We start from the raw sequence: 26,429 nt of genomic DNA, 5'->3' as shown, positions 1-26,429 counted from the left end.
GTGTATCTCAAAGGCTGCCTTGCAGGACATTTACCCAAAGATTGGAAGCTGAATGTCTTTGACTGCTGAAGTGTTCCCTGACTGGGAGGGAACACTCCTATCTGGCGATTGTTGTGCGGTATCCGTTTAACTGTTGTTGTAGTATCTTCATGGTCTCGCCAATATACCATGCCTCTGGCATCCTTCCTGCAGTGTGAGGTAGACCACATTGGCCAAGTCACATGAGTATCCACCTTGTACATAACGTTCCTGATGAAGGGCTTATGCCCAAAATGTCGACTCTGTTGCTGCTTGGATGCTGCCAGAACTGTTTGCTTTTCCAGCACCACATTTTTCAACTTGTACATGGTGGATTATATCCCTACATGTGATGGCAGTATCAATGTTTGCTCGAATGATGGCCTTTTTAAGGTTTGGCGGTTGTTTGCATGTGAGAAGTGGAGGTGTAGGGGGTGATCATTGCGGTATGCTCATCGTCATCGATCACATGTTGAAGGCTGCAAAGAACCTGGTGTAGTTTCTCCACTCTGGGGAAGTACGGATTATGGAGGGTACTCTATCAGTCATGCCGTGTGACTGTCTTCTGACTGTTATGGCATGTCAGATTGATGAGTTGAGTGTATCCCATTCCTATCCATTGGTCGTGGTCCATGTAGATACCAGTGAATAGGTGTAACTAGGGCAGAGGTTCTGCTAAGGGAGTAAGAACAGCTCAGAGCTACATTGAAAAGCAGAACCAAGAAGGTAATACTTTCTGGATTACTACCTGAGCCATGAGCTAATTGGCACATGGTCAATAAGATTAAGCAGGTAAATGCTTGACTCCAAGATTGGTGTGGGAGAAATGGGTTTGAATATATGGGACATTAGCAGCAGTACTGGGGAAGAAGGGGCCTGTTCCAATGGGATGGTTTTCATTTGAACTGCGCTGGGACCAAGTCCGAGCAAATCACATAACTATGGCTGTAGACAGGTCTTTAAACTAATTGGATAGAGTGGGGGATGGCTTTAAACTAAATAGATTAGATACCCTACATTATGGAAAGAGGTCCTTCGGCCCAACAAGTACATATTGACTTTCCAAACAGCAAACGACCCCGACTCATTTTCCCCACCTTACCTTTACCCCTGACTTATACACCTAACACTATGGGCAATTTAGCATGGCTAGTTCACCTGGCCAGCACATGTTTGGACTGAGAGGGGAAACCGGAGCACCCGGGGGAAACTGACGCAGATACGGGAAGAATGTGGAAACTCCACACAAACAATCGCCCGAGGCAGGAATCAAACCCGGATCCCTGGCACTGGTGAGGCAGCAGTGCTAACCACTGAGCCACTGTGCTGCCCAGGAGGGGGAGGAAATCAGAAAATCTGAATTTAAAGAAGGAGGTAAGAGTGCAGTACTCTGGAGAGGCCATTAAAATCTCCAGCACAGACACAAATAGAACAGAGCATATGGAAAGGGTTAGCAATCAAACTTCAAGCCCACTGGACAAACAAATGACAGTGAGAAGAGAACATTAATGCAGGACTGAAGGTTTTATATCTGAATGCACTCCATACAAGGAATAAGGTAAATGAGCTGGTGGCACAGATCAAAATTGGCACAGGGTGTTACGTGGTAGGCATCACAGAGACGTGGCTGCGGGGGCTGGTGGTGGTGGGGGAGGTGGTGTGATCAGGATTGGGAGCTGAAGGATATACATCCTATTGAAAAGATGGGTAGGTGGGCAGAGAGGACGAGGTTGCCTTATTAGTAAGAAATGAAATTAAATCAGTAGTAAGAAATGACTTACAGTCAGATGGTGTACAATTTGTGTGGGTTGAATTGAGGGAGCACAAAGGTCAAAAAATTTGGAGTTGTGTATAGGCCACCAGATAGTAGTCAGGAACTGGGATGCAGGATACACCAGGATATTGAAAAGATGTGTAGGAAAGGCAAAGTTACAGTGATCCTGTGGGATTTCAATATGCAGGTTGACTGGGAAAATGGAATTTGTGGATGTCTACAAGATGGCTTTTTGGAGCAACTTATGGTGGAACCCACAAGGGAACAAGCAATACTGGATTTTGTGTTGTGCAATGAGGCAGACTTGATGAGGGATCTTAAGATGAAAGAACCCTTAGGATGCAGTGATCATAATATTATTAAATTTACTCTGCAGTTTGAGGGTGAGAAAATAGAATCAGAGTTAGCGGTATTACAGCTAAATAAAGGCAACTACAAACAAGGGAGGAGCTGGGTAGAATTGACTAGGAGAGGAGCCCAGCATGAAAGACAGTGGATCAGCAATGACAGAAGTTTCCAGGAGTAATTCAGGAGACACAGCAGAGATTCGTCCCAAGGAAAAAGAAGCATGGTACAGGGAGGATGAGGCAACCATGGCTGACTAGGGAAAGAGAAAGCATGTAATGTGGTGAAGGGCAAAGGATTGGGAAGCTTACAAAGACCAACGGAGGCCAAAAAAAAGAAATGAGGAGGAGAAGATTAAATATGAGGGTAAGCTTGCTAGTAATATCAAGGAAGACTATAAGAGTTATAAAGGGCAAAAGAGGGAAAAAGTGGACTTTGGGCTGCTGAAAAATGACACTTGGGAGATAGTAGTGGACAAGGAAATGTCTGAGGAACTGAATTCTGAGTAATGTCAGAGGAAGGCATGAGTAATATCCCAAAAATTCAAGAGAGTGAGGGGGCTGAGCTCAGTTTGGTGGCCATCACCAAGGAGATGGTGCTAGAAAAACTGAATGGCCTAAAGGTGAAATATACCCCAGAGTTCTAAGGGAGATAACCGAAGAGAGTGAAGGCATTGGTGGTGAGCTTTCAGGAATAGCTAAAGTAAGGGAAGGTCCCAGAGAACTGGAAAATTGCTAACATGACACTCCTGTTTAAAAAAGGGAGTAAGGCAAAAGATGGAAAATTACAGACAGATTAGCCTAACTTCAGTCATGGAAAAGATCCTGGAATCCATTGTGAAGGATGAGTTTTCTGAATACTTGAAAGTGTATGGTAAAATAGGGCAAACTCAGCAAGGTTTCATCAAGGGGAGGTCAGGCCTTACAAATCTGCTAGAATCCTTTGAAGAAGTAATGGGCAGATTAGACCAACGAGAGTCAGTGGATGTTATCTACCTAGACTTCATGGAGGCCTTTGACAAGGTGCCGCACAGGAGCTACTGACTAAATTAAGGACCCATGGTGTCTGAGGCAAGGTGCGACCAAGGGTAGAAGCTTGGCTGTCTGGTAGAAAGTGGGGAGAATAGGGTCCTTCTCAGGATGGCAGCCAATGACAAGTGGTGTTCCGCAAGGCTTAGTGTTGAGACCACAACATTTTGCTTTATACATTAATACCTAGATGAAGGAACTGAGGGCATTCTGGCTAAGTTTGCAGGCGATACAAAGATAGGTAGAGGGACTGGTAGCAGTGAGGAGACAGGTGAACAGAAGGATTTGGACAGATTAGGAGAGTGGGCAAAGAAGTGGCAGATGGAATATAATGTGGGAAAGTGTGTGGTCCTGCACTTTGGTAGGAAGAATAGAGACATGGACTATTTTTTGAAATGGGGAAAAAATTCAGAAATCTGAAGTTCAAAGAGACTTCAGAGTTCAAGTCCAGGATTCTCTCAAGGTTAACTTGCAGGTTGAGTCAGTAGTTAAGAAGGCACATGCAATGGTGGCATTTAATTTGAGAGGACTTGAATATAAAAATAGGGATGTACCTCTGAGGCTCTGGTCAGACCACATTCGGAATATTGTACACAGCTTTGGGCCCTATACATCAGGGAGGATGTACTGGCCCTGATGCGTGTTCGCAGGAGGTTTATGAGAATGGTCCCAGAAATGAAAAACTTAACAGATGAGGAATGTTTGAGGACTCTAGGATTATACTCTATGGAGTTTAGAAGGATGTGGAGGGGTCTAATTAAAACATACAGAATACTGAATGGTCTGGACAGAGTAGATGTTGGGAAGACACTAGGACCTGAGGGCATAGCCTTAAAGGGAAGATCTTTTTCGCATGGGGATAAGGAGAAATCTCTTTAGCAAGAGAGTGGTGAATCTGTGGAATTCATTGCCACAGAAGGCTTTGGGGGCCAGGTCATTGAGTATATTTATGATTACGATAGATAGGTTCTTGAGTATCAAGAGGATCATCAGTTACAGGGATAAAGTGGGAGAATGGGGTTGAGAAATGTATCAACCATGATGGGCAGACTCAATGGGCTGAATGGCCTAATTTTTGCTCTTATGTCTTATGGTCTTATGAGGGCTAGTACCTCCCAAGACTCCTGGTGCTGACACAAAGTTTAAAAGCACAATCGTACATCAGCTCCGTCCACAGTTGACCCCTCACTGTTTCTGTGTGCACGAGGAATTGGTATAAAAGGCTGAGAAATATCCTCACTTTACTGACAGTGATGCTGATGAGGTCTGCCTTTTTACTTTAGGACTGCCAGAGGACACCACAGCACCAAATCCTGCCCAGAGGTGGTTACCCAGGTCAACCACAAACCAGACAAACACCCAAAAGTTATTGACCATGAGCGTCATCAACTTCTCTCTTCTACTTCATAATCATTCTAACTCTGCCACTGAACCCTCTTCCCATCAAGATTCATGCTCTGCCACTCTCATTGCTAACAATATATTCTTTCGCTCACACTCAGCAACCACCCACACATGCGCACGCACATACACTAACGCTGCAAGGCCTCTGCACTACCTACTCTACTTTGGCTCACCCCTTTGTCCCATTGTATTATTTCCACTGCAATAGCACGAACAGTTGTGCCAGCCACTTTCATCTTGTTCCATCTCTCTCTTGGTCTCATTCCAGGAGGAAAATGACTCCATAAGGCAGGTGAAATGCTTACATTTACCTCCTTTCTCATTATGGGGAGAGAATCCTTGCCGCCTTCTAAGAGGATAGAGACCACTTGATGCCTGGCAACCATGGAAAGATCAGCCATGGTATTATGAGTCTGATCACCTACTTCTGCTCCTATTTCTTGTGTTCTAAAATTTTCATATTCTCAACTTACTTGCCCTGCCTGTCAACCCAATTAGTTTTGATGACTTATGTTCCTGTCCAATCTGTTTATGTAACTGTTCATTTCCCCACTTTATTCCTGTCACTCCTATTACATTGATGTCAGCACTATGAGATTTCATGATCTGCATTATTTGAAGTTTGTCTACTTCACCTTTCAGCAATAATTCAAGTCTTTAATGTTGTACAAGCCCATCTTGGATCATAATGGAAAAGTTGAGGAAGAATCTGCACTTGCTCCACCAGCAAGGTGCACATGCTGCTTCTCATCCAGAAAAGGTTGCACATGGGGAGGAGAGCATCGCATGCAGGAAAGTTGCTGGAGACAGCAAAACAATTGAATGTCCACTTCAGACCACACAGGACATTTCGAGGTCTGCTCAACTTGATACATATGCTGAGTTTCTGGATCAGGAATGAAAGAAAATTTGTGAAACCACAAAAGAAATTGTCTCCTGAGGCATTGGGAATCTTTGCAGAGCATGAGAAACTCATCGTTAGCAAGAGTGCTGATACGTTTGCTATTTATGCTGATGATTATCCGTATGGAAAATGTGGTCAAACCCTGAGAATCAAAAATTACAGGCCACTGAGTACACCCTGTGCCAAACCAGTGGCCTGAACACTGGCTGCCCAGTAACTAATGATCGAGCAAAACTGCTCCCTCACCCCTGGTTAACAGGAAAAGACTGAGAGGGAAAAGGGAGAATGAGTCCTTGGCAGTGGTCACTCTTCAAAACTACCACATTTCTTTTCCTTTGCCATTTGCCATTCAGCCTCACAAGCAGTTTCTTGCCTTGATAATGAATTGTCCTTGTACTTGATGAGTTCCACAAGGATCTTGACAGAAGGCATCAATTGTTGAAATCACACTTTTTGGATGAGACATTTCTGCATAAGCCAGTCATGGGTTTCTCTAGCAACCAGGTGTGTGGTTGCACCTGCCAACACCAGATCAGATTTTCCTCTTCCTCTGAGGGTGCTGACAGCTCTGCACCTTCTCCCTGTGCCTCCTCCAATCATCTTTTCATTGTTGTGTTGTGGAGAGCACACAAACCACAACAATCCTGGATGTTCTTGATGGGAACTATTGAAAGGCCCATACAGGTTGATGAGGTTAAAAATGGAAGCCCGTCTGATTAGGGACACACCAGGGTGAGCTGATAACACCTTGAATCTGGTGTAACATTTGCAATCCTTCCTCTGATACTTCACTCATGATACCTTGCAGTATGGTTTGGATTCAAAGAGAATCCAACCCAGACTCCACCCAAAATATCTGTAACCTTGCATTTCCCATGGCTCATGCACCTAACCTACACATCCTTGGACACTGCAGGGCAATTTGTCATGGCCAATCCACCTAATCTGCTTATCTTTGGACTGTGGGAGAAAACTGGAGCATCTGGAGGAAACACACACAGACAGGAGAACATGTAAACTTCACACAGTCAGTTGACCGAGAATGAAATTGAATCTGGTTCCCTGTGCTGTCAGGCAGCAGTGCTAACCATTGAGCTCCTGTGCCACCAGTCAGTGGAAGGTTGGGGTTAGAAACTCATGGTGTTTTCAACATTCTTTTTCATAGAAACCGAAGGTATATTCTATCTGGATCAGTGACTTTTCCACTTTGAGAACTGTTGATCTCAGAAGTAATTTCTTTCTTCCAATACCTACTGCCTCCTTTTCTGTCAGAATCCTCTTTAGTGCATAAAAATATAGAGTAATAATTTAGCATGTTAGATGAACCCTCTGCCTCGACAAATAGTCATCAGTTTTGGTCCTGAATCAGCTTCAATTCCTTTTGACAACTGTTTTGGTACCTTAAGTTTACAGAGAAATGTTTTTTAATCACCTTTGTAATTCCTAATCAAATCAACAGTCTTTGTGATTTTTGAGAAGATAAATTAGCTTGCTGAGCTTGAAGCTTCAAGCTTAGCAAACTAGCTTACATACAAATCAATAGTCTCTTTATCCTCTCCCAATTTTGCTAAGTTTTCTTCCATGATGTCTATATTAATGAGATTAGATTAGATTACTTAGTGTGGAAACAGGCCCTTCAGCCCAACAAGTCCACACCGTCCCGCCGAAGCGCAGCCCACCCATACCCCTGCATTTACCCCTTACCTAACACTACGGGCAATTTAACATGGCCAATTTACCTGACCTGCACATCTTTTGGACTGTGGGAGGAAACCGGAGCACCCGGAGGAAACCCACGCCGACACGGGGAGAACGTGCAAACTTAATCTTGATTCTCAACTGCAACTGATATTTACTTTAAATTTTCTTACATTAAGCTACTGTGGAAAAAATGAACTAGATGTTTGCCTTGGTAGACTGATTTGAATGTTATGTATTAATAATACTATAATGTATTCTGAGAGTTAGAATTGGTCATAGATGATTGATATGCTGAAGTTTTAGATTATTATGAAAATCAAGGAGAAATGTTATTGTCCTTTACATCTGAAATTGTATCTTTTGGTTAGGTCCCCTTTCTGAATAAATTTAAATTAAGATTGTGATGTGAAAAACTCTTGATGGTCAGCTAAATGCCTTGTTTTTGTTCTCTTTTGAACTGCTGAATGAGTGGTTGTTGTCACTTTCTTTCTTCTATGTAAATGGCCCTGCAACTAGATCATTATTGGAAGTAAATTTAACCGTTAGAGATTGTGTAAGATGGCCACTCAATATACCACACTCCATTTTCTTTTTTGTCAACACTGAAGAAAAATGAAGCCCAGTATATAGTTAGAGGTTTATCCAATATAAACAAGTTTTACACCATTGTAAATATTAAAATTACTCTAATTGAACTTACATCATTACAACAAATATGAAGCCTCCCCATGGTTTAATGAACATTACAATAGAGGTTTATTACTTATTACATTTTGGTTTTACTGTATTAGCAATTATTTTAGTCAAGAAAATTTAGCTTCACAACAAAGGGTTTTCATATAATAGTGAGTACTCCTATCCACAAGATTTCTTTTACACACAACCTAGCCATTCACTTTATAGTCCAGATTTTCAGAGTCTCCCTTTAAAGTTTCCTACCTAGATCTGGAAATATTTCCCCATTTCTGGCAGAACTTATTTTCATTAGAGAGGAAAGGGACAAAGGTTAGACTTTCACATGAGAGAAACTGGAAATTATCAGGGCTTTTGGGACTTGATGCTGAGTTGAAATGAACCTCATTTTTCTGTAGCAAGGATCTTAATCTGTAAGTCAGCATGTAACAAATATGACTCGTCATAAATTTCTTCAGGATGGATGAGATCTATAGAACTGTGAAATTATTTAAGCCCAAGCCCTTTAAAAATTAAAAATAGGCTACCTGTCTCAGGGATAGAACAGACTTTTTTTTAACTATCAGTCTAAAACATAAACCATTTGTTCACATTGCCCCCAAAGAATCGTTGTTATTATTAACACTTGGTTTCTTGCTACAAGCTAGTATTATCTCAGTGTCTAACTGACACAGTTCAATTAAATCTCAATAAGAGAATTCAGCAATTGGCTGCCATTGATATGAGATAATGAATTTATCTTTATTTTACGAAGGATTAATTATATAATTTATTTAATTGGCTTTTACAAATGGGAGTGTTTTTAATAGTAAGGGCTTTAATTGAGATTTAGAATTTTTCTTGTCTCAAAATGACTCCTGAGTTCTTCTCATAGTAAATTGTCCGTAGTGTTAGGTGAAGGGGTAAATGTAGGAGTATGGGTCTGGGTGGTATACGCTTTCGGCGGGTCGGTGTGGACTTGTTGGGCCGAAGGGCCTGTTTCCACACTGTAAGAAATCTAATCTAATCTAAATATGGCGTAAATTGACGGGAGGGTGTAAAGGTAAAATGCATTGTCTGAAGTTTATAATTTGTTGTGTGGTCTATAAGGGACCAATAGGGAGAATGTGAGAGTCAATGTGGATAGATGAAAGCCATGAGATGATATGGAAGGGGCATGCTGGCTGAGGATGAGTGAGTGAGAATTAGATGACATGCTACAAGGAACATGTTGCTGTTTGTAATCTAATAGTTTACTTTTAACTCTGTTATTACCCTGCTGGAAAGCAAACTCTCACCAGATGGCCTAATATTTAACAAAACAATTGGACAAAGTCTCAAGGAACTGAGCAGGGCTTTAGGTTTGAGGAACCTGCCCTCACCACTTTGGCAGTCTATGTAACTGTTTCCAACCTGCATCTGTGATTGCAACCCATCCTGGAATGAAGCTCCTGCCATTTGGATAAGTTCCTTTTGATATGATGTGGCAAACCACATGATTTCTCAACTCCCATTCCCTGGTTCAAGGAGTGAAATTCTGGGCCTCTAAACCTTTTGCTGCAAACAAATTAAACTGTTAACTTGTAGTTGCCTGGTGTATCCTTTTAACATTTTCAGTCTTCCACTCCTCTTCACAATGAACTTGTAAAGTCAATTAATGTAAGATCAGTATATGATAGTTCACTGTCATATAATAATATTTGTTAGAAACCTTATGATCTTTCTGCAGATACATAGGACAGAATCTCCACTTTGAGCATTGACAGGTATTAAAGCCATTAATGGGTTCCAACTCTGCCTCCAAATGCTCCTCCATTGGATCACACTTGGTGAAAAATATATAACCTAATAATTTCCACACTGTTGTCAGAACATTACTCCTGAAAATGCATCAGCTGGGTTCACGTGCAAAAAAAGGTTACAAGTAGAAAGAAAAAGCGAGATTCCACATTTGCAATCTTTGTTTTGAAATAAGAACAGACATGACAGCAATACATAAAAAGTCAGTCATCATCTGCAATGAAAAAAGACAAGTTAACAATTCAGTTGTCTGCCCTTCAGAACTGAGTTTCACCCCAAACATTCACCTTTTCTCTATATACCTTATTGTCAGGTTATATACTTTCAACATTTTTGTTTTATTTCAAGATAAAGGATTTACTGAATGAAATTGTATAGTTCACTATTTGATTATTGGGTTTCATTTTAAATTCAGGTATAGATAAGGCAGACTGTGGGTTGAAAGCACTGTACTGGCAGCTGACTTGCTCTAGGTCTGTGGGTTGAAAGCACTGTACTGGCAGCTGATTTGCTGTAGGTCTGTGGTACATCAAAGTGGCAGGAAGGCTGACTCAACTAGCAGGGAGGTCGTTTGAGGTGAAAGGACCAAATTATTCTGAAAATACCTTGGGCAGTATCACCGATTTTCATTGTCTCTCACAAGTAATTATTTGTTTGGTTTTCTCAAAAGCCTGTATTCTGGCTGGGTTAACTTAGTGGGCCGTGCATTGAGGTACTATTTACAATATCGGACCTTATTATATGTGATAATTAGGCTGTTGTTGAGTTTGGGGGAGTGGGGGGTGCACCCAGCAGTGACTCAAATATTGCATTAGTATGGTCAGAAATGTAAATTTAACATTATGATCCTGATTTATTTAGGGGGTCCAAATTGCAGTCAACCCTATTATTTAATATTTCCAAAACCAAATGGATAAAATACTTATAGCTGGATATATGGTAGAAGGAAAACTCATTTACTATGAAATAATTAAAGACAGGTTAAACACTGAAGTCAGATCCTCATGTACAATATTGCCTTATGACAAATATGGCCACTTTTGTTATGGGGAGTCAAATTGACCTGACAGTTAACAATGATCAATAATTGGTGCATTTTCTGTGGCAACATCTCTGCCAATCAGTCAGCTGTCTCCTCTCATTGCAAGATAAATGTTGATTTGCCCCTTGAATTGATATTCATGTGAATTTCCTGACATATGCAAGGTAAAAAGCCTTGGCAAAATGTCTTGAAGTTTTTTGTTAATTAACTCTATTCAGGAGATGTAATTTTGCTGGGTAGATACACATTTTTTTGCACATCCCTAATTACCCTTGAAGGTGGTGATGTACCACATTATTGAGCCACTGCAGTTCATTTGTTGTAGATTCACCCAAAACGCTGTTAGAGAGGATGTTCCAGGACTTGACTTAGCAAAAATGATGAAAAGGTGATATATTTTCAAATCAAGATGGTGAGTAGCTTGATGAGCATTTGATAGGTGGTGATGTCTCCATGCATCTGTTGCCCTTGTCCTTCTAGTTGGTAGTGACGGGTGTTTAGAAGGATCTGCTGAAGAAGCTTTGGAGAATTTCTGTGGTGCATCTTGTAGATGATATACACTGCTGCTACTAATCATTGGCAGAGGGAGTGAATCATACCACCTGCAGAAGCAATCAAATTGAATGTTGGACTATGTCAAGACTCTTGTATGTTGTGTATTTGATAAGTATGGTGGACTGTCTCTTTGAGTTTGATTACACGACATGAAGACAGGCCATTTTGGGTTGGAAATAACTTCATCTAACCTTGCTACCTGCAAAGTGAACACCTAAATCTCCTGTTCTTGTTAAACACTTAGTCTGCTAGACCTTTAAATTGTAACACCAAAAAAACTAAAGACAAGGATAAAAACCACTTTGAAATCCACTGGATCAGCTGACCATTTATCATTGAAAAAAATAAAAGTACTTATGGTCCAACTGCAAATCTTGGAGAAAAAATCAAAAGACTCCACTGCACTGAAGAAGGTACAGTCAGTCACCAGGGAGCAAGTGAACAGTGGAGAAGAAGCTTTCAATATATTCCTCCTTGAAGGAACACTGAATAATGAGTGCTCTACATGGAGGAGAATTTTCTGAACTAGAGGTGTGGACTAGGAAAAGAAGCCAGCAGCCTCAGGAATACTTTGCTTTAAATGTGAAGAAGTAAGGAAGTACTAAAAGATTAGTCATACAGATGTACAGCATGGAAACAGACCCTTTGGTCCAACTCGTCCATGTTCAACAGATGTCCTAACCTCATCTAGTCCAAATTGCCAGCACCCGGCCCATGTCCCTCTAAACTCTTGCTATTCATATACCCATCCAGAATCCTTTTAAATGCTGTAATTGTACCACCCTCCACCACTTCCTCTGACACCTCATTCCATACACACACCACCCTCTGCATGCAAAAGTTGTCCCTTAGGTCCCCTTTATATATTTGTTCTCTCACCCTAAACCTATACCCTTTGGTTCTGGACTCCCCCACCTCAGGGAAAAGACCTTGTCTATTTACCCTATCCATGCCCATCATGATTTTATAGACCTCTGTAGGTCACCCCTCAGCCTCCCATGCTCCAGGGAAACAGCCCCAGCTTATTCAGCATCTCCTTATTCCTCAAATCCTCCAACCCTGGCAACATCCTTGTAAATCTTTGCCGAACCCTTTCAAGATTCACAACATCCTTTCAATAGAAAGCAAACCAGAATTGCACACAATATTCCAAAAATAGCCTGACCAATGTCTTGTACAGCTGCAACATGAGCTCCCAACTCCTATACTTGATGCACTGACCAGTAAATGAAAGCATACCAAACACCGCCTCCCCTATCCTATCTACCTGCGAATCCACTTTCAAGGAACTGTGAACATGCACTCCACTTTGTTCATTGGTTTCTTTGGTACATTTTGCTATGCATGCCCTTTGCATTTCTTTTTTTAAAGTGGAAATTTTGGCTCCATGGGACCATATTATGAAAATGCAGAGAGCTGGAACTTCAACAGAAAGAGATTTCTTTGTTTGTTCGAGGTAGAAAAAAAAATCAGATATAGTCATCCTTGAGTATAAAGGGGGTGGGAGGAGAAAGAGTCTTTTAACTTCGAGGAGTTCGGCTGAATGTGGGTTCCCTAACTTATAAAGAAGTAGTAGGAAGCCTACAAAACCAATTTCTTCCAAAACTCATCATGATTGCTGAAACATTCAGATTCCACAAATGCCTCCAGCGGGATGGCAAATCTCCCAATTAGTGAATATTTTAAAGTAGTTAGTAAAATTTTGTGAATTCAGAGACAACATAAATGATGCTGTCAAGACCAGCTAGTGCATGGTTTAAGTTGCAAAACAATCAGAAAAGATTACTAACGCAGAGGAACCTAAATTTAAAGAAAGCACTGTAAATAGAGGTCTTGATGGATCTGGCAACGAAGGAAGCTCAACAAGTCAACTTGAACAAGAGAGTTCACAAATCGGAAGCTGAGAGATAACCACCAATGCAAACTCAAAATTGTCATTGCTGTGGAAAATTAGTCATTCTGCAGCAAATTGTTGGTAAAAAGGAGCTGTATGCAGAATCAATGGCAAAAAAGGGCACATTTAACAGACATGTTTTAGAAAGAAAAATGAATGATCTAGAGTCAAAGTACAGAAACCAGAGAGTAAAAGGAAAATCTACAAGGTCAGAAAGGACACGGCAAAACCCCAGCTTCATCTGAAGAAGAGCTGTTATTAAACATTTAGCCTATCAGTGACAGCAACCGATACTGGGCCACTCCCTTACTGAATGGCAAAACCAATAAGAAGAGGTTCTCAATGGAATGGTGGTATAATTGATACCTAAGATTGTATCATCCAGTTTTAGGATCCATGCTTTTCTGCTTGTTCAACTGAATTATTTGTGATGCTTTTATCTCTCATTTCCAGTTGGAGATGTGTTAAGTGTGGAGGCTGTTGAGCATTATTTAGTTTCAAGTCATGTTTAAGTTTATCACAAAGTAAGCGTGCTGGAACCACTGTGAATGCTGATGGAGTTGAACTGCAATGTTACTTCAGGTTTGGAAGTCATTGCTTTATTATCGGAGAATTTTAGAACCATCTGCTGAAGTATTTGAAGGATGTTGAGGATAGAAGGTGGTCATGATTGCAGATACTAGAGATTAGAGTCGAGAGAGTGGTGCTGGAAAAGCACAGCAAGTCAGGAAGCATCCGAGGAACAGGAGAATCGATGTTTCGAGCAAAAGCCCTTCATCAGGAATTCATTACCTCGTAAAATTCTGAATCTGTTTCCTTTCTTTGTTATCACTGTTCAAATTAATATTTGGTAATTTATGATATCTTTTCACTGCAGTGCCTCAGAATCTTAGCAAAGATAATGAGATTAAGCACATTCCTTGAATTATGGATGAAAGTTGATATTGTAATGCATAGAATGTGCAAAATATAGAATAGGTTTTATTTGTGTGAATTCACAGGTGGCAGGCATAATTTGGTTTCCTTGACTAACCACCACACTAACATTTTTTTAAATTGTTTTTTGCTAAATATCTGACAATTTAAGTATACAACATAGCTGGAATTTCCCTGGAAAGTTCTTCCATCATCAAAATATTATTTTCAATTAGAAAAGCCATGCTTCAACAGCTTGTGCAGAGAATGGATTTATCAGTGAAACAAAAGTTTTTTAGGCATAATTGAATTCTATTTTCTCTCCAACATGATCAAACTACGTCATTGCTGATGAAAAGGAAATCCAGGCAGCAAGTAAATGATTTTGTTTTGAGATGGGCTGTTACTCATGCTCCCAGCGCTTGGTATAATTATTCTGATGCGCTTCCAAGTTTGTATACATTTCAACAAGTTAATGCCATGAACAATTTACATTTATATAACAGTTTTGCATTAAAACATCTCAAAAACCAAGTCATATCAGCTTCTAATGAAGAAAGAAGTCAAGAAGTGGAGTGGTGTAGCGAGATAATTTTAATGCTTGAACCTCACATAGATGCAGATGTGGCTACCAGTACAGGAATAAAAATAACAATCTCAAGACCAGAATTTGAAGAATGGAGATTAGATGGAGGAATTTGAACTAACCATGCAAATTTTAAAATCAGGAAACAATGCAGATCAGTGAGCATATGGGTGATAGGTGAACAATATTCAATGTAAGTTTAGATGTGGGCAGTTGAGTTGGAATGACCTGTCTGTTTGGAGGAGTTACGAGTGCAACCTTTTGACCAAGGCTCTTGAGACATCGCCTTCCAAATCCTCCACCACTGCTATCCAGATGGACAAGGGCAGCACAGGAATACCAAATTCCTTCCAAGCCACTTGCTATCCTAATTTGGAAATATATTGCTGTTCTTTCAGTGTAGCTGGGTCAAAATGCTGGAACTCCTTCATTAATGTTATTGTGCATATGTGTACACAAAATAGACTGTAGTGGTTCAAGAAAGCAGCTCACTACTACCACTTTCAAGGGCAATTAGAGACTGACAATGAATGCTGGCCCAACCAGCAATGCCTACATTCTGACAGTGAAATTTAAAGAAAGAAAATGTGGTATTGGATGACTTAAACCAGTTGGCTACCAAATTATTGAGTCTTGTCTCTTTTGGGCTTAAAGGAATATGGATGAGAGCTTTATCAAGGGAACGCCAGGGTGTGGAGGAGCAATGGTTTTATTCAGACGAGGTGAATCAAAGTTGGAAGTGAAGTGTGGTTGAACAAATTAGTAACTCCAGAAATGTGACAATTAGAGACTGAAGACTAGATAGTTGTAAATGTGTAAGTGAATTGTGTTTTTCTTCCAGAAATGATTACTACAGACGAGGATCATGGCATGGTAAAAGAGTATGGGTTGATAATGATAATAGGATTTGTATCATTATCTGATTGACTATTATAAGAATAACATGGCCACGTGAGATAGCAAAATTAAGAAGATCACTGTGAATATGGGTTAAGAAGTTTACATGGAGAGAGTAATTTAGAGAAGATGAGAACATGAGTTGATGGAGAAGATATTACAGGGAGTAAAAAATATATCTTTGAGAGGGCAGGATAAGACCAGGATCTTGCTTGAAGGTTGTGGAAAATGGGAGATGCTCAAGAATGAGAGAGTACTGATCTGGTGAAAACTGCTACATCACCACTGTGCCAGCCTTTGCAAGGCAAGTGTTAAAAGGCATAACCAAGCTGGTTAAGAGTTCGAGGTGTTTTGATTGAAAATGTTCATTCTTTAGTGTTCCAGGATTGTTTTATTTATTGTCACAGGAAAAATAGTTCATGAAACAATTAAAAATTCTTAAATACAATTTTAGAAAACAAATTACACTGCTATGTATTGAATAATACATTTGCTAGTTGTATGGCAACTCTAACCAAATGAGAATAAGGGGATTAATACCTTAATCACAATGGGGAATTTGATTAAAATTTTAAATGGTTGTATGATATTGCACAGTTATTTCCAAGTGAGAATCTTTTCCCACCAAAAGTCAATATTGGTGTACTGGTCATATTTCTAGGTGCTCCGGCAAAGTCATTGAATTCCATTAAGATTCACAGAAGTTTTCAAAAGCAAGTTATTTCAGTGAAACTTAAGTAAAGCAATCAGAAATATCATTAGAATGATTAGAATATCTGAAAGCATCCTTAGCTTTCTAGTGCTAAGCCTACCACTGTAGATTGAAACAGTTTGCAGAGAATTTATTTATCATTGCATCATCAAACTTCTCAATATATAATTTATTTGATCAGTTTATTTTTGCTATATTACATTTTGGTAATTAAAAGCAAATTATATGCTATATACTGTAGATGTGTAATTCTATCATTGCATTGGAGGCCGAGGGCTAATCTTATTGAGATTTATAAAATCATGAGGGGTATGGATATGGTGAATAGACAAAGTCTTCTCCCGGGGTAGGGGAGCTGAAAACTGGAGAGATTAGGTGTAAGGTCAGAGGGGAAAGATTTAAAAAGGACCTAAGGGGCAACTTTTTCATAGAGGGTGGCTGTGTGTGGAATGAGCAGCCAGAGGAAGTGGTAGAGGCTGGTCCAGTTACAACATTTAAACAGCATCTGGATAGGTATATAAATAGGAAGGGTTTAGAGGGATATGGGCCAAAATGTTGACCAAGGAGGGAAAAAAAAATCATAGATTGAACTGGGTTTTTTGGTCAAAAGGCAGTGTGCTCTGAATCTGCTGGATTAGGCAGCTGTCTTTGAGTTTTACTCTCTTTAGTTTTATAGTCAATTAAATAGTTGAATATTCTGAGAAAAGAATTGCAATTTTTTAGAAATAAGTGAATACTCCTCAAGCCTGCTGGAAGTTGTTCACGTTGACCAGTGACTTTGGATTTAAACAAGATACAATCCTATGTGCCTGTAATACAATTCATGTTTTAAAATTTTCATAAAGGTTTCATATTCATTGTTGAAATTGTTATTGAACTGGCCAGTTCCAACGCTCATTTTCTTTCTTCTAATTTATCCCTTAACTGTGCTGTGTGGAATGGGAGTGACGTTTGAAGAGTATTGGGTTTAAATTTTACACATTAATTAGATTGGTTGTTCCATTTTGCTCTACTGAAGTTACAGTATTAAAAATAATTTTAATTAATAAACATGGTGTTTGATTACTGTTATTCATGATGTCTAGTCAGGAACAGTTGGCCAAATTTGAGGGTTATCGAATGTTTTAACTTTGCTATGTTGCAAATCCAGTATTTCCATGTCTGATATACCTTGCCAAGGGATTTGATCTGCTTAGGTCACTGTCTCCAAGTTTACATGCTTGCTTCTCAATTCCATGAATACTTACTTGATTGGAGACTTGTTTTGCTTCTTCCTTCGTTCCTTGACAAACATTACCTCATTTTAATTCCTCCAATCTCATGCAACCCATGCTCCAAATATGAGTCTAGGATGTGGGAGGCAGACTTTTGAGGTCTCTTTTCCATTCCGATGGTTGCTGAAGTCTTGTCTTAAGTTGGTCCACTAATTAAGGAATTAATCTTATGAACCTTCATTGCACCATTACTATGAAAATGAATTAAGTAGACACTCCAGAATTCCTTACCTTGAAGAATCGATGCTTGGGACATTAATTATATTCAAGACTTTAACTTTGGACATTTTAATCATTCACAGGATGGGTTTTGCTGGCTAGGCACTTATTGCCCATCCCTAGTTGTCCTTCAGAAAGTATTGGTAAGATACCTCCTTGAATCACTTCAGTCATTGAGGTGTGTGTATGCTCCCAGGCTTGTTAAACAGGGATTTTCATGAACTTGACCTAGTAACAGTGAAGGGACCAGTAACATACTTTCAACTTAGGATCATGTGTGACTTGAGGAAATTAGAGATTGTAGATTTCCCATACATCCATTGCACTTGACCTTCTAGGTCAGTATTGCCAGACAATGGCCCACAATAACATTTTATCTGACGTGTAAACAGGCAAGTATGGTTCTGAAATGCCCCAATTCTGCACCTAGAGGCTTTGTCTCTTCTATGATTGCTGCTAATAAGCTGAGTGAATGTACAAAGTGAACCTGAGGCATGGAAGGCAAAAGCAGTAGATCTACCGTGAGGAGATGACAGGAGATAGAACACTGGATGCATGAGAGAAACAAACTCCAAGCCAGGTTGCGATGAATGAGGTTTTGAGCTTACACTACCCTCTATGCTATCCACAACTGGCCTGTTTTTGTAAAAAAAAAACCCAAAAGAACTGCTGATGCTGTAAATCAGAAAGAAAAGCAGAAGTTGCTGGAAAAGTTCATCTGTGAAGAGAAATCAGAGTTAACAAATTCGGGTCCTCAGAAGGGTCCCCAGAGCTGAATTGTTAACTCTGATTTCTCTTCACAGGTGCTGCCAGACCTGCTGAGCGTTTCCAGCAACTTCTGATTTATGGCCTGCTTTTGTGTGGTCTACAGATTTCCTAATTGTGCCCCCTCTTATGTTTAAGTCCAAATAGTTAGCGTATAAAACAAACAGCAGGGTCCCACCACCAAGTCCTACAGATGCCACTTGAAATAGCTTTCCATTTGCAGGAGGCAGTTATCAACCATTACTCTGTATTTCTTTAAACTAAGGCAACTTTGGGTCTAATTTGACACATTACCCTGTATCTCATTGACTTTTACTGTTTTGACCAGTCTGCCATGGGACCTTGTTAAGTGTCTTAGTTTTGCACAGTGGTGAGAAATTTAACTGACCAATAATTGTTTGGCATTTCCTTTGTACCTTTTTAAAGAACAAAATCACATTTCCTTCAGTTCTTGGCACCTAACCTATGTCTGATGAAGATTAGAAAATAATTCTCAGAACATCTGCTATTTCCTCCCTGACTATCTTCAACATCCTAGGGAACAATCCATCCGGCCCTGACAACTCAGCCACTTCAAAGGATTCCAACTCCTCGAGCATTTGCTCTCATTATTATTTTGTCCAATATTTCATTCTGCTGCTCTTGGATTACTATACCCATATCATCTTTTTCCTTTGCAAATAGGGAAACACACAATTCATTTAAAATTCTTCCCATATCCTCTGCATCTTCAAACATGTTCTCTTCATCTCTGATACTTTTGCCAATCCTATCCTTTTGCTTATTGGATACTGGTAAAACATCTTTGGGTTTTCCTTTATCTTGCTTGCTAGTTTTTTTTGTGCCTGCTCTTTGAGTTCCTTATTTCTGTTTTTACTTCTAGGCTGTCTCCAGTGTTGAGTTTTTTGTGACAATCATAAGTTTTTTTTCTGCTTAATTTTCCCCTACGATTTTCGAAAAAAATCATGGAGATCAAGATTTGGCAGTACTATTCTTATTTTTAGAGGGGACATATGTAATTAGATTAGATTACCTACAGTGTGGAACAGGCCCTTCAGCCCAACAAGTCTACACCGACCCTCCGAAGAGAAACCCACCCCCCTATATTTACCCCTGACTAATTCACCTAACACTATGGGCAAGTTAGCATGGCCAAGTCCCCTAACCTGCACATCTTTGGACTGTGGGAGGAAACCGGAGCACCCGGAGGAGAATGTGCAAACTCTATACAGATAGTTGCCCAAGACGGGAATTGAACCCCGGTCCCTGGAGGTGTGAGGCAGCAGTGCTAACCACTGAGCCACCGTGCCGTCCCTTTCTTGTTCCTCCTTCTTGTTTACCACTCTTTTATGCTTAAGCAGTCCTGCCCAGTCGACCTCGTCACTTCTCAGTTTTGTAAAATTTGTCTTCTCCCAACTTACAACATTTGCTCCTGATTTATCTCTGTCAATTTGCATAACAATACAAAGTCTAACCTGATTGTAGTCACTATCCGTGATATGGTCACCACAGTCACTTCACCCGTTTGCCCATCTTGATTTCCTAAAGCTAAGTCTAGAATTGTCTCCTGTCATTGGGCTTGTTTAACAAGAAAAAAAACATCTGTATAATTTGTTTTTCTGCTTCAGAAGCAACATAACTGTGTTAAAGTTGTGAAAATGGATGTCGTACAAACATATTGACCATGCTCCTTTTATTTCATCAGAATGTTCTGTGCTTTTGTCATCTCACTCTTAACAGCTAAATGACTGACTCAGTCATTCCGTGTGATAATTGTGGCTTCAAACAATACAAAAACTGTTTGTTCCATTGTAATATGATTTGTGGGATAAATTATCACCCTTGTTTTTAAATCCATCTGAGGTGATGCCCTGCCTAACTCTGTAATTTCCTCCACTCCCACAACCCTCCATAATTATCACATTTCTCCAATGTAGACCTCTTGAACATTTGTACTTTTGATTCATCAGCAGCAGCTATGCCTATAGCTACCCAAATCTCAAGCTATGAAAAGCCACACTCTCTCTCTTGTTCATGTTTCTTCTTTAAGACAGTCTTTAAAACCTAAACCTTTGACCAAACGTTTGGTTATCTGATATTTTTCAAAGTTGACAATGAAGTCATGCAAAATGGAATAAAGTTGCTGTGCTACAATGAACTTCAAAGAAAAAAAGCAAAATGTTGGATTTGTTATATTCTATAGATTGTATAGAGTTAAAGAAAATCAAGAAATGTAGTATATTATAGATTGACTGAGCAAAAGACATGCATTTTACTGATAATTTATTTTAATGCATTTAACTAAAAGGGTCAATGCTATAATAATGGAGTAATTTGATCAGCTTTAGTCTTGTATCATTGAGGTTGTCAGCTGAGGATGACTGGAATTCTAGACATACCAACCATTTCAGCAATGCTTACTTAACAGGGAACTTTACTTAGATGAAGACTAATATTTAGCAATTCATGTCATGACAAGGATCTGTTTCTCGCTGCACTGCAATGCACTAGATGTAAGAGACAAAGACAGAATACTGTAAAAATCTGAACCAAATGCAGATAATACCTGAGAAACTCAAGTCTGGCAGCATTTATGGAGAGAGAAACAGTTAGTGTTTTGAGTCTGCTTTGATTCCTCTTCAGAACTTGTAGTATGATGTAACTAGATAATAAACAATTGAATAAAATGAAAGCAGGCAAGTGAGCTGTTCAAAATCATTGATCATAATTACTATACATAGAACTAAATTATTTTAATCCAATTCTTATTATGTAGTACAGGTCATTCTACTATAATGTACATTTCATTAACACAATTCACTGTAGCATGATTGATGAATTGGGGCAACATTCTAAAGTGAGAACTTTTAAAACGTGCGTTGGCTGTAATGGGATTACATCGCCAACATTTTAAGCACTGTTTCTAAAATGTAATTTTTCTATAACAGGGTTGCACAAAAACTCAACAATCATGTTATAGAACGTGTCTAAACATCATTAGTAAGACACACAGTAAGAAACATCCAATATGGTAAATTTAGAAGAATCAAGCAATATGTGATTAATTTCTTTATCTTCTTACTTTGTATTTTAGGGGTTATTAGTACATCCGATATACTTGATCGTGAAACAACTGCATCCTATTGGCTGACCGTGTATGCTACTGACTACGGAGTTGTTCCATTATTTTCATCTATTGAGATCTATATTGAGATTGAAGACATAAATGACAATGCACCAATATGTTCTCAACCTATTTATCATCCGTCAATTATGGAAAATTCTCCCAAAGATGTTCCCATTGTTCAGATCCAGGCCTATGATCCAGACTCCAGTTCCAGTGATAAAATGACTTTTAAGATTACAAGTGGGAATCCCCAGAATTTCTTTACTATTAACTCAAAGACCGGTAAGTCTCTTTCTTTTTTTTAAATCTTTATCTACTCTGAACTGAGAAAGTAGTGTATTGGAAACTAAGTTATCATCATTGCCTATTGCCTGTTTTATAGGTTAGTATGTTTTCTTTGTTATTAAGTCAAGATATGATCTTAAATATTTAATGATGGCCTTTCTATCATATTCTCAAGAGATATCCCAAACAAAGTGTTTATGTGATTCCAGAACATTATTACACACCTCTCAGTGACAGCATGATGAGTCACATCTTCAAGCAAACAATTGAGCAATTAGTGCATAGTCATGGAGAGAATAAAGGTTGCAAACACGTTAAGTGAAACTGAATGGTTCTTGGATCACGTCATGTCCATGCAGTCTGTGACCTACATAATTTTCATGACTAAATTGATAAAGAAACTATCTTTCCCCAATCACCATAAGTGTAAATGGAGAAATGTTTGTTTGTATTCAGGTAGACAAAATCCAAACATCGATCAACATTTCACAGAAAAGATCACTTGAAGCTTTAAGTACAGCAGTGCTGAAAGGACGATATTTAATAGTGTGATTATATTATTCAGTTGGCTGTACTGACCATTTCTGGGAAAAGAATTGCTCCCAATGTAAAATTGTTGTATGATAATAGAATAACAACTGATGTAGTTGAACTTTTCTGACATGATTTTGACAAGAGGCCCAAGGATTTGATGGCACTATGGACCAATTGCCTCACCCCGAGCAGGAGGTGGGTAGAATGTGGAATTTCCGAACTCAGCATTGGCATTAAATACATAATTGGGTTTGGATCATGTCATAGGTTAAAATTTTGAAAATTTACAACTCCAAACCTCCATAGTTCCAGAATGATAAGCAGTAGGATGGCAAAACCCTATTTATGAGGTAAGTTTGTGAATTTAAATGTTTTAGTGAGGCTGGCAGCAGCAGCTTTAACTTGTTAAGAGATTTAACTGAGATCTAGAGATTTTGTGGACTGAGGAAAGCCATCAGTTAAAGAGAGACTAGCACAACTTTGGGGAGAAGTTAGGCATCTTTGACATTCCTGGTGCATCATATGTACATCGCCATCATCACCCCACTGCAACTTTGAAATCATGTATAAGGCATGTATTCTGTGGTCTGTCCATCCTGCCAGACTGGTGACCCTGTCAATCAGACTGACATCCAAATGGATAGCTCCATTAATGACTAAAGGTGCACGTGGATTCCCCCTTCAAGTTTTGCCCTCCCCTACTCCAGAGCCAAGGCGATAAATGTTGTGGTCAGGTGCTTCATCTGTTTCTGGGCACCATATCCATAGCCCCTGTCTATACCCAACCTCAAACATTCGGGGCATGCCAATATTTTAGTTCCGAGGACTCCAACCCAGGGCCACGCACCATTCAGCTGAATGAGCACTGGTTTCCAGTTGTGCAGCTGATGCAGCAGCCTTTGCTTTAACTTAGCTTAGCAGTTCCCAGCCAAACCTTAATGAAGAAAGCACTGACAGAAACAGAAATCTCCCACATGGACTGCACATCCTAACAGAAGAGCAGTCAGTTTAGAGGGACTGGAGGATCTGTCTGATTAGGGTCTGATTGGGCCTCGAATGCAAATGTAGCAAAAGAAACAGAATCATTAGCTGAATTGCCTGTCAATCAAGATGAGCTTACATGCATGATTGGTCGCATTGGCTATCTTGGTGTGTCTGTGCTTCAACAAAAATGGTCTGAAATTAAGTTAGTTCTACTGTCCCTTTATGTTCAGTAAGGGAATCAGATCAGTGAATACGTTTTCAAAGACCCTCTTTCCGGGTAACGCAGTAGATGTCATCATTTTATCTTCACTGAAGCCTGATGAGTGATATATCACATTTTGTAATCCTGGCATCAGTAAATTTAAGTTCTTTAACGTGATAGTTCAGCAGAACTTCAGTGAATAGCACATTATTCACAGTGTAGCTGGGGTTTTAAATCTATTTTTGCCCTACTGTTATCGCTACAAGTAAATCATGGTGATATATTGCAAAAATATTTCTTCTTTATCATCACAAAATAAATATTGCAAATTTGCATAAAATATACTTCACTGCCGTTATGTAAATGACTTGAGAATGCTCTTAAAAATAAGGTTTTTTTAAATATCGGTTGGGCATTGGCTCCTTTGGTTCTATGAAATGTTTGTTTAATTTCAATCAATATGACCAATCAAGAATTATCATAAATTGCTATTGCTTATGTAAAAGTCAAGATCATTTAATGTAGATATTAATATGAAACCTCTGAGCTTCAGAACAGAAAAAAATGAATTTTAGAAAGAGAATGTCTTTGAATCAAATTAATTTTGATGCAAATTATGCTTTTTGTTTTGGCAATTAGTCATGATTGATGTTCAAAGCTTTGACATTACATTTGTCAGTGCAAACTGTGTGACAGCCTTTTCTAACAGATGCTGATGTTTGAAGCTGAACTGTCAAATGTCAATTCCTGTGTACAGCTCATACTGTTCTTGTGCCTGACTGTCAGTCTGCTACCAAAGATTAATTTAAAACTTTAATTATATTCAGTCATGATGAAGTTAAGTTGTTGACACCATGATAGTAATCAATATTTTAATTGCAACCAAAGCTTGTTAATGCTGCCTGAGTCGTAACCATTTTAACTTTTTGCAAATTGATCTGGTAGACATAGCACAATAGGCTTCCTGAAATCTCAATGTTTTGTTAAAATAAAATGACTTATTAAGGCTGCAGGTTGACTTCCTCAATTGCATTTCATATTGTTGTATGAAATGGCATTCTTTTATTGCTTGTATCAAACCACTAACAAAAGGTTTGAGAACAGAAAGTAGAATTTTGGATAGATAAGTTAGATCTAAGGATTATCTCGGATCACTGTATTCAAGTTCTTCCTTGTGTTATCCACATGATCTATTCTTTAAGCCTAAAGTTTAAAACATTTGCTCAGTTGAAATAAACAACCACACAAAATTAAATAGCAATCAATAATTGGAATCTTTGTTTTACTTATTGCAGCAAGGCATATACACAAATATAATGGGTTCTAAAGTTCTATCTTTGAACTAATGTGTTTGCCATTAGATTTAAGCTGTTCCTCGGAAAAAGACTGCAGAAAAATAATCTACAAACTGATGACATTCTTAAATCGTGTAGAGAATGGAACATTAAATTTAAGTTATTCATACAGAGTCAGGTGCCATTTATAATGTAGGAGAAAATGTGTTACATATGATTCTGTTTTTCTCTATATTTTTTGCATTTGCTTAGAATATTTAGCACCATGCCTCCTCATATGATTTGAAATGAATATGGTGATTTGTATATGGACAGACAACATTAACCATTTGATAATTGAGTTGATGTTAGCATATTTTCCTTTTTGTTCCTGGGATGTAAGTTGGTTAGAGCTGAAAATGTGTTGCTGGAAAAGCGCAGCAGGTCAGGCAGCATCCAGGGAACAGGAGAATCGACGTTTCGGGCATAAGCCCTTCTTCAGGAATGAGGAAAGTTTGTCCAAAAGGTAGGGAGGAGGGACTTGGGGGAGGGGCGTCGGAAATGTGATAGGTGGAGAGGGACTCACTGAAATCTTTGTAGAGGGAGGAAGAGAGCTTCTTCAAGGAAGGATCCTTGTAAGAGGATTCGCAGTAGGTTGAAATCTTTGAGGAGAAAGTGAGGTCTGCAGATGCTGGAGATCAGAGCTGAAAATGTGTTGCTGGAAAAGCGCAGCAGGTCAGGCAGCATCCAGGGAACAGGAGAATCGACGTTTCGGGCATAAGCCCTTCAGGAATGAGGAAAGTTTGTCCAGCAGGCTAAGATAAAAGGTAGGGAGGAGGGACTTGGGGGAGGGGTGTCGGAAATGTGATAGGTGGAGAGGGACTCACTGAAATCTTTGTAGAGGGAGGAAGAGCACTGAAATCTTTGTAGAGGGAGGAAGAGCACTGAAATCTTTGTAGAGGCCGAAACGTCGATTCTCCTGTTCCCTGGATGCTGCCTGACCTGCTGCGCTTTTCCAGCAACACATTTTCAGCTCTGATCTCCAGCATCTGCAGACCCCATGTAAGCTGGTTAGGTCAGCATTTATGGCCCATCTCGAAACGCTCTTGCGAAGGTGATGGTGAATTAATCTGTTGAGCATGGGTGGCATGGTGGCTCAGAGGTTAGCACTGCTGCCTCAGAGCGCCAGGGACCCAGGTTCACATAGACTGTCTATGTGAAGTTTGCACATGCTCCCTGTGTCTGCATGGGTTTCCTCCAGGTGCTCCGGTTTCCTCCCACAATCAAAAAGTTGTGCAGGTTAGGTGAATTAACCATACTAAATTGTCCATCGTGTTAAGTGCATTAGTCAGGGGTAAATATAGGGTAGGGGAATGGTTCTGGGTGTGTTACTCTTTGGAAGGTCACTGTAGGTTTGTTGGGCAGTAGAGCCTGTTTCCATACTGTAGGGAATCTAATCTATAAAAAAAAACTGCTGTAATACATGGGGTAAGATGCAATTAGTTCTGTTAGAAAGGA

General features: G+C 39.4%; 1 protein-coding gene across 9 annotated transcripts in view; it reads left to right on the top strand.

The window, feature by feature from the left end:
* The window catches only part of LOC122550578 (protocadherin Fat 3-like), an 801,871-nt gene that overhangs the window by 387,826 nt on the left and 387,616 nt on the right, over positions 1 to 26,429 (top strand). For all 9 annotated transcript variants that reach the window (XM_087988029.1, XM_087988032.1, XM_087988030.1 and 6 more), the window contains one exon: positions 21,600 to 21,914. In XM_087988029.1, the coding sequence (XP_087844155.1) occupies positions 21,600 to 21,914 (315 nt within the window). The remainder of the gene's footprint in view (positions 1 to 21,599; positions 21,915 to 26,429) is intronic.

The sequence above is a fragment of the Chiloscyllium plagiosum genome, unplaced genomic scaffold (assembly GCF_037043375.1).
Source record: "Chiloscyllium plagiosum isolate Xiang-an unplaced genomic scaffold, Cpla_swu_hap1 HiC_scaffold_6, whole genome shotgun sequence".
In the NCBI taxonomy this organism is placed as follows: Eukaryota; Metazoa; Chordata; class Chondrichthyes; order Orectolobiformes; family Hemiscylliidae; genus Chiloscyllium; species Chiloscyllium plagiosum.
Note: the sequence above shows the minus strand (reverse complement) of the source record. Positions and strands in the feature narration are given on the sequence as shown.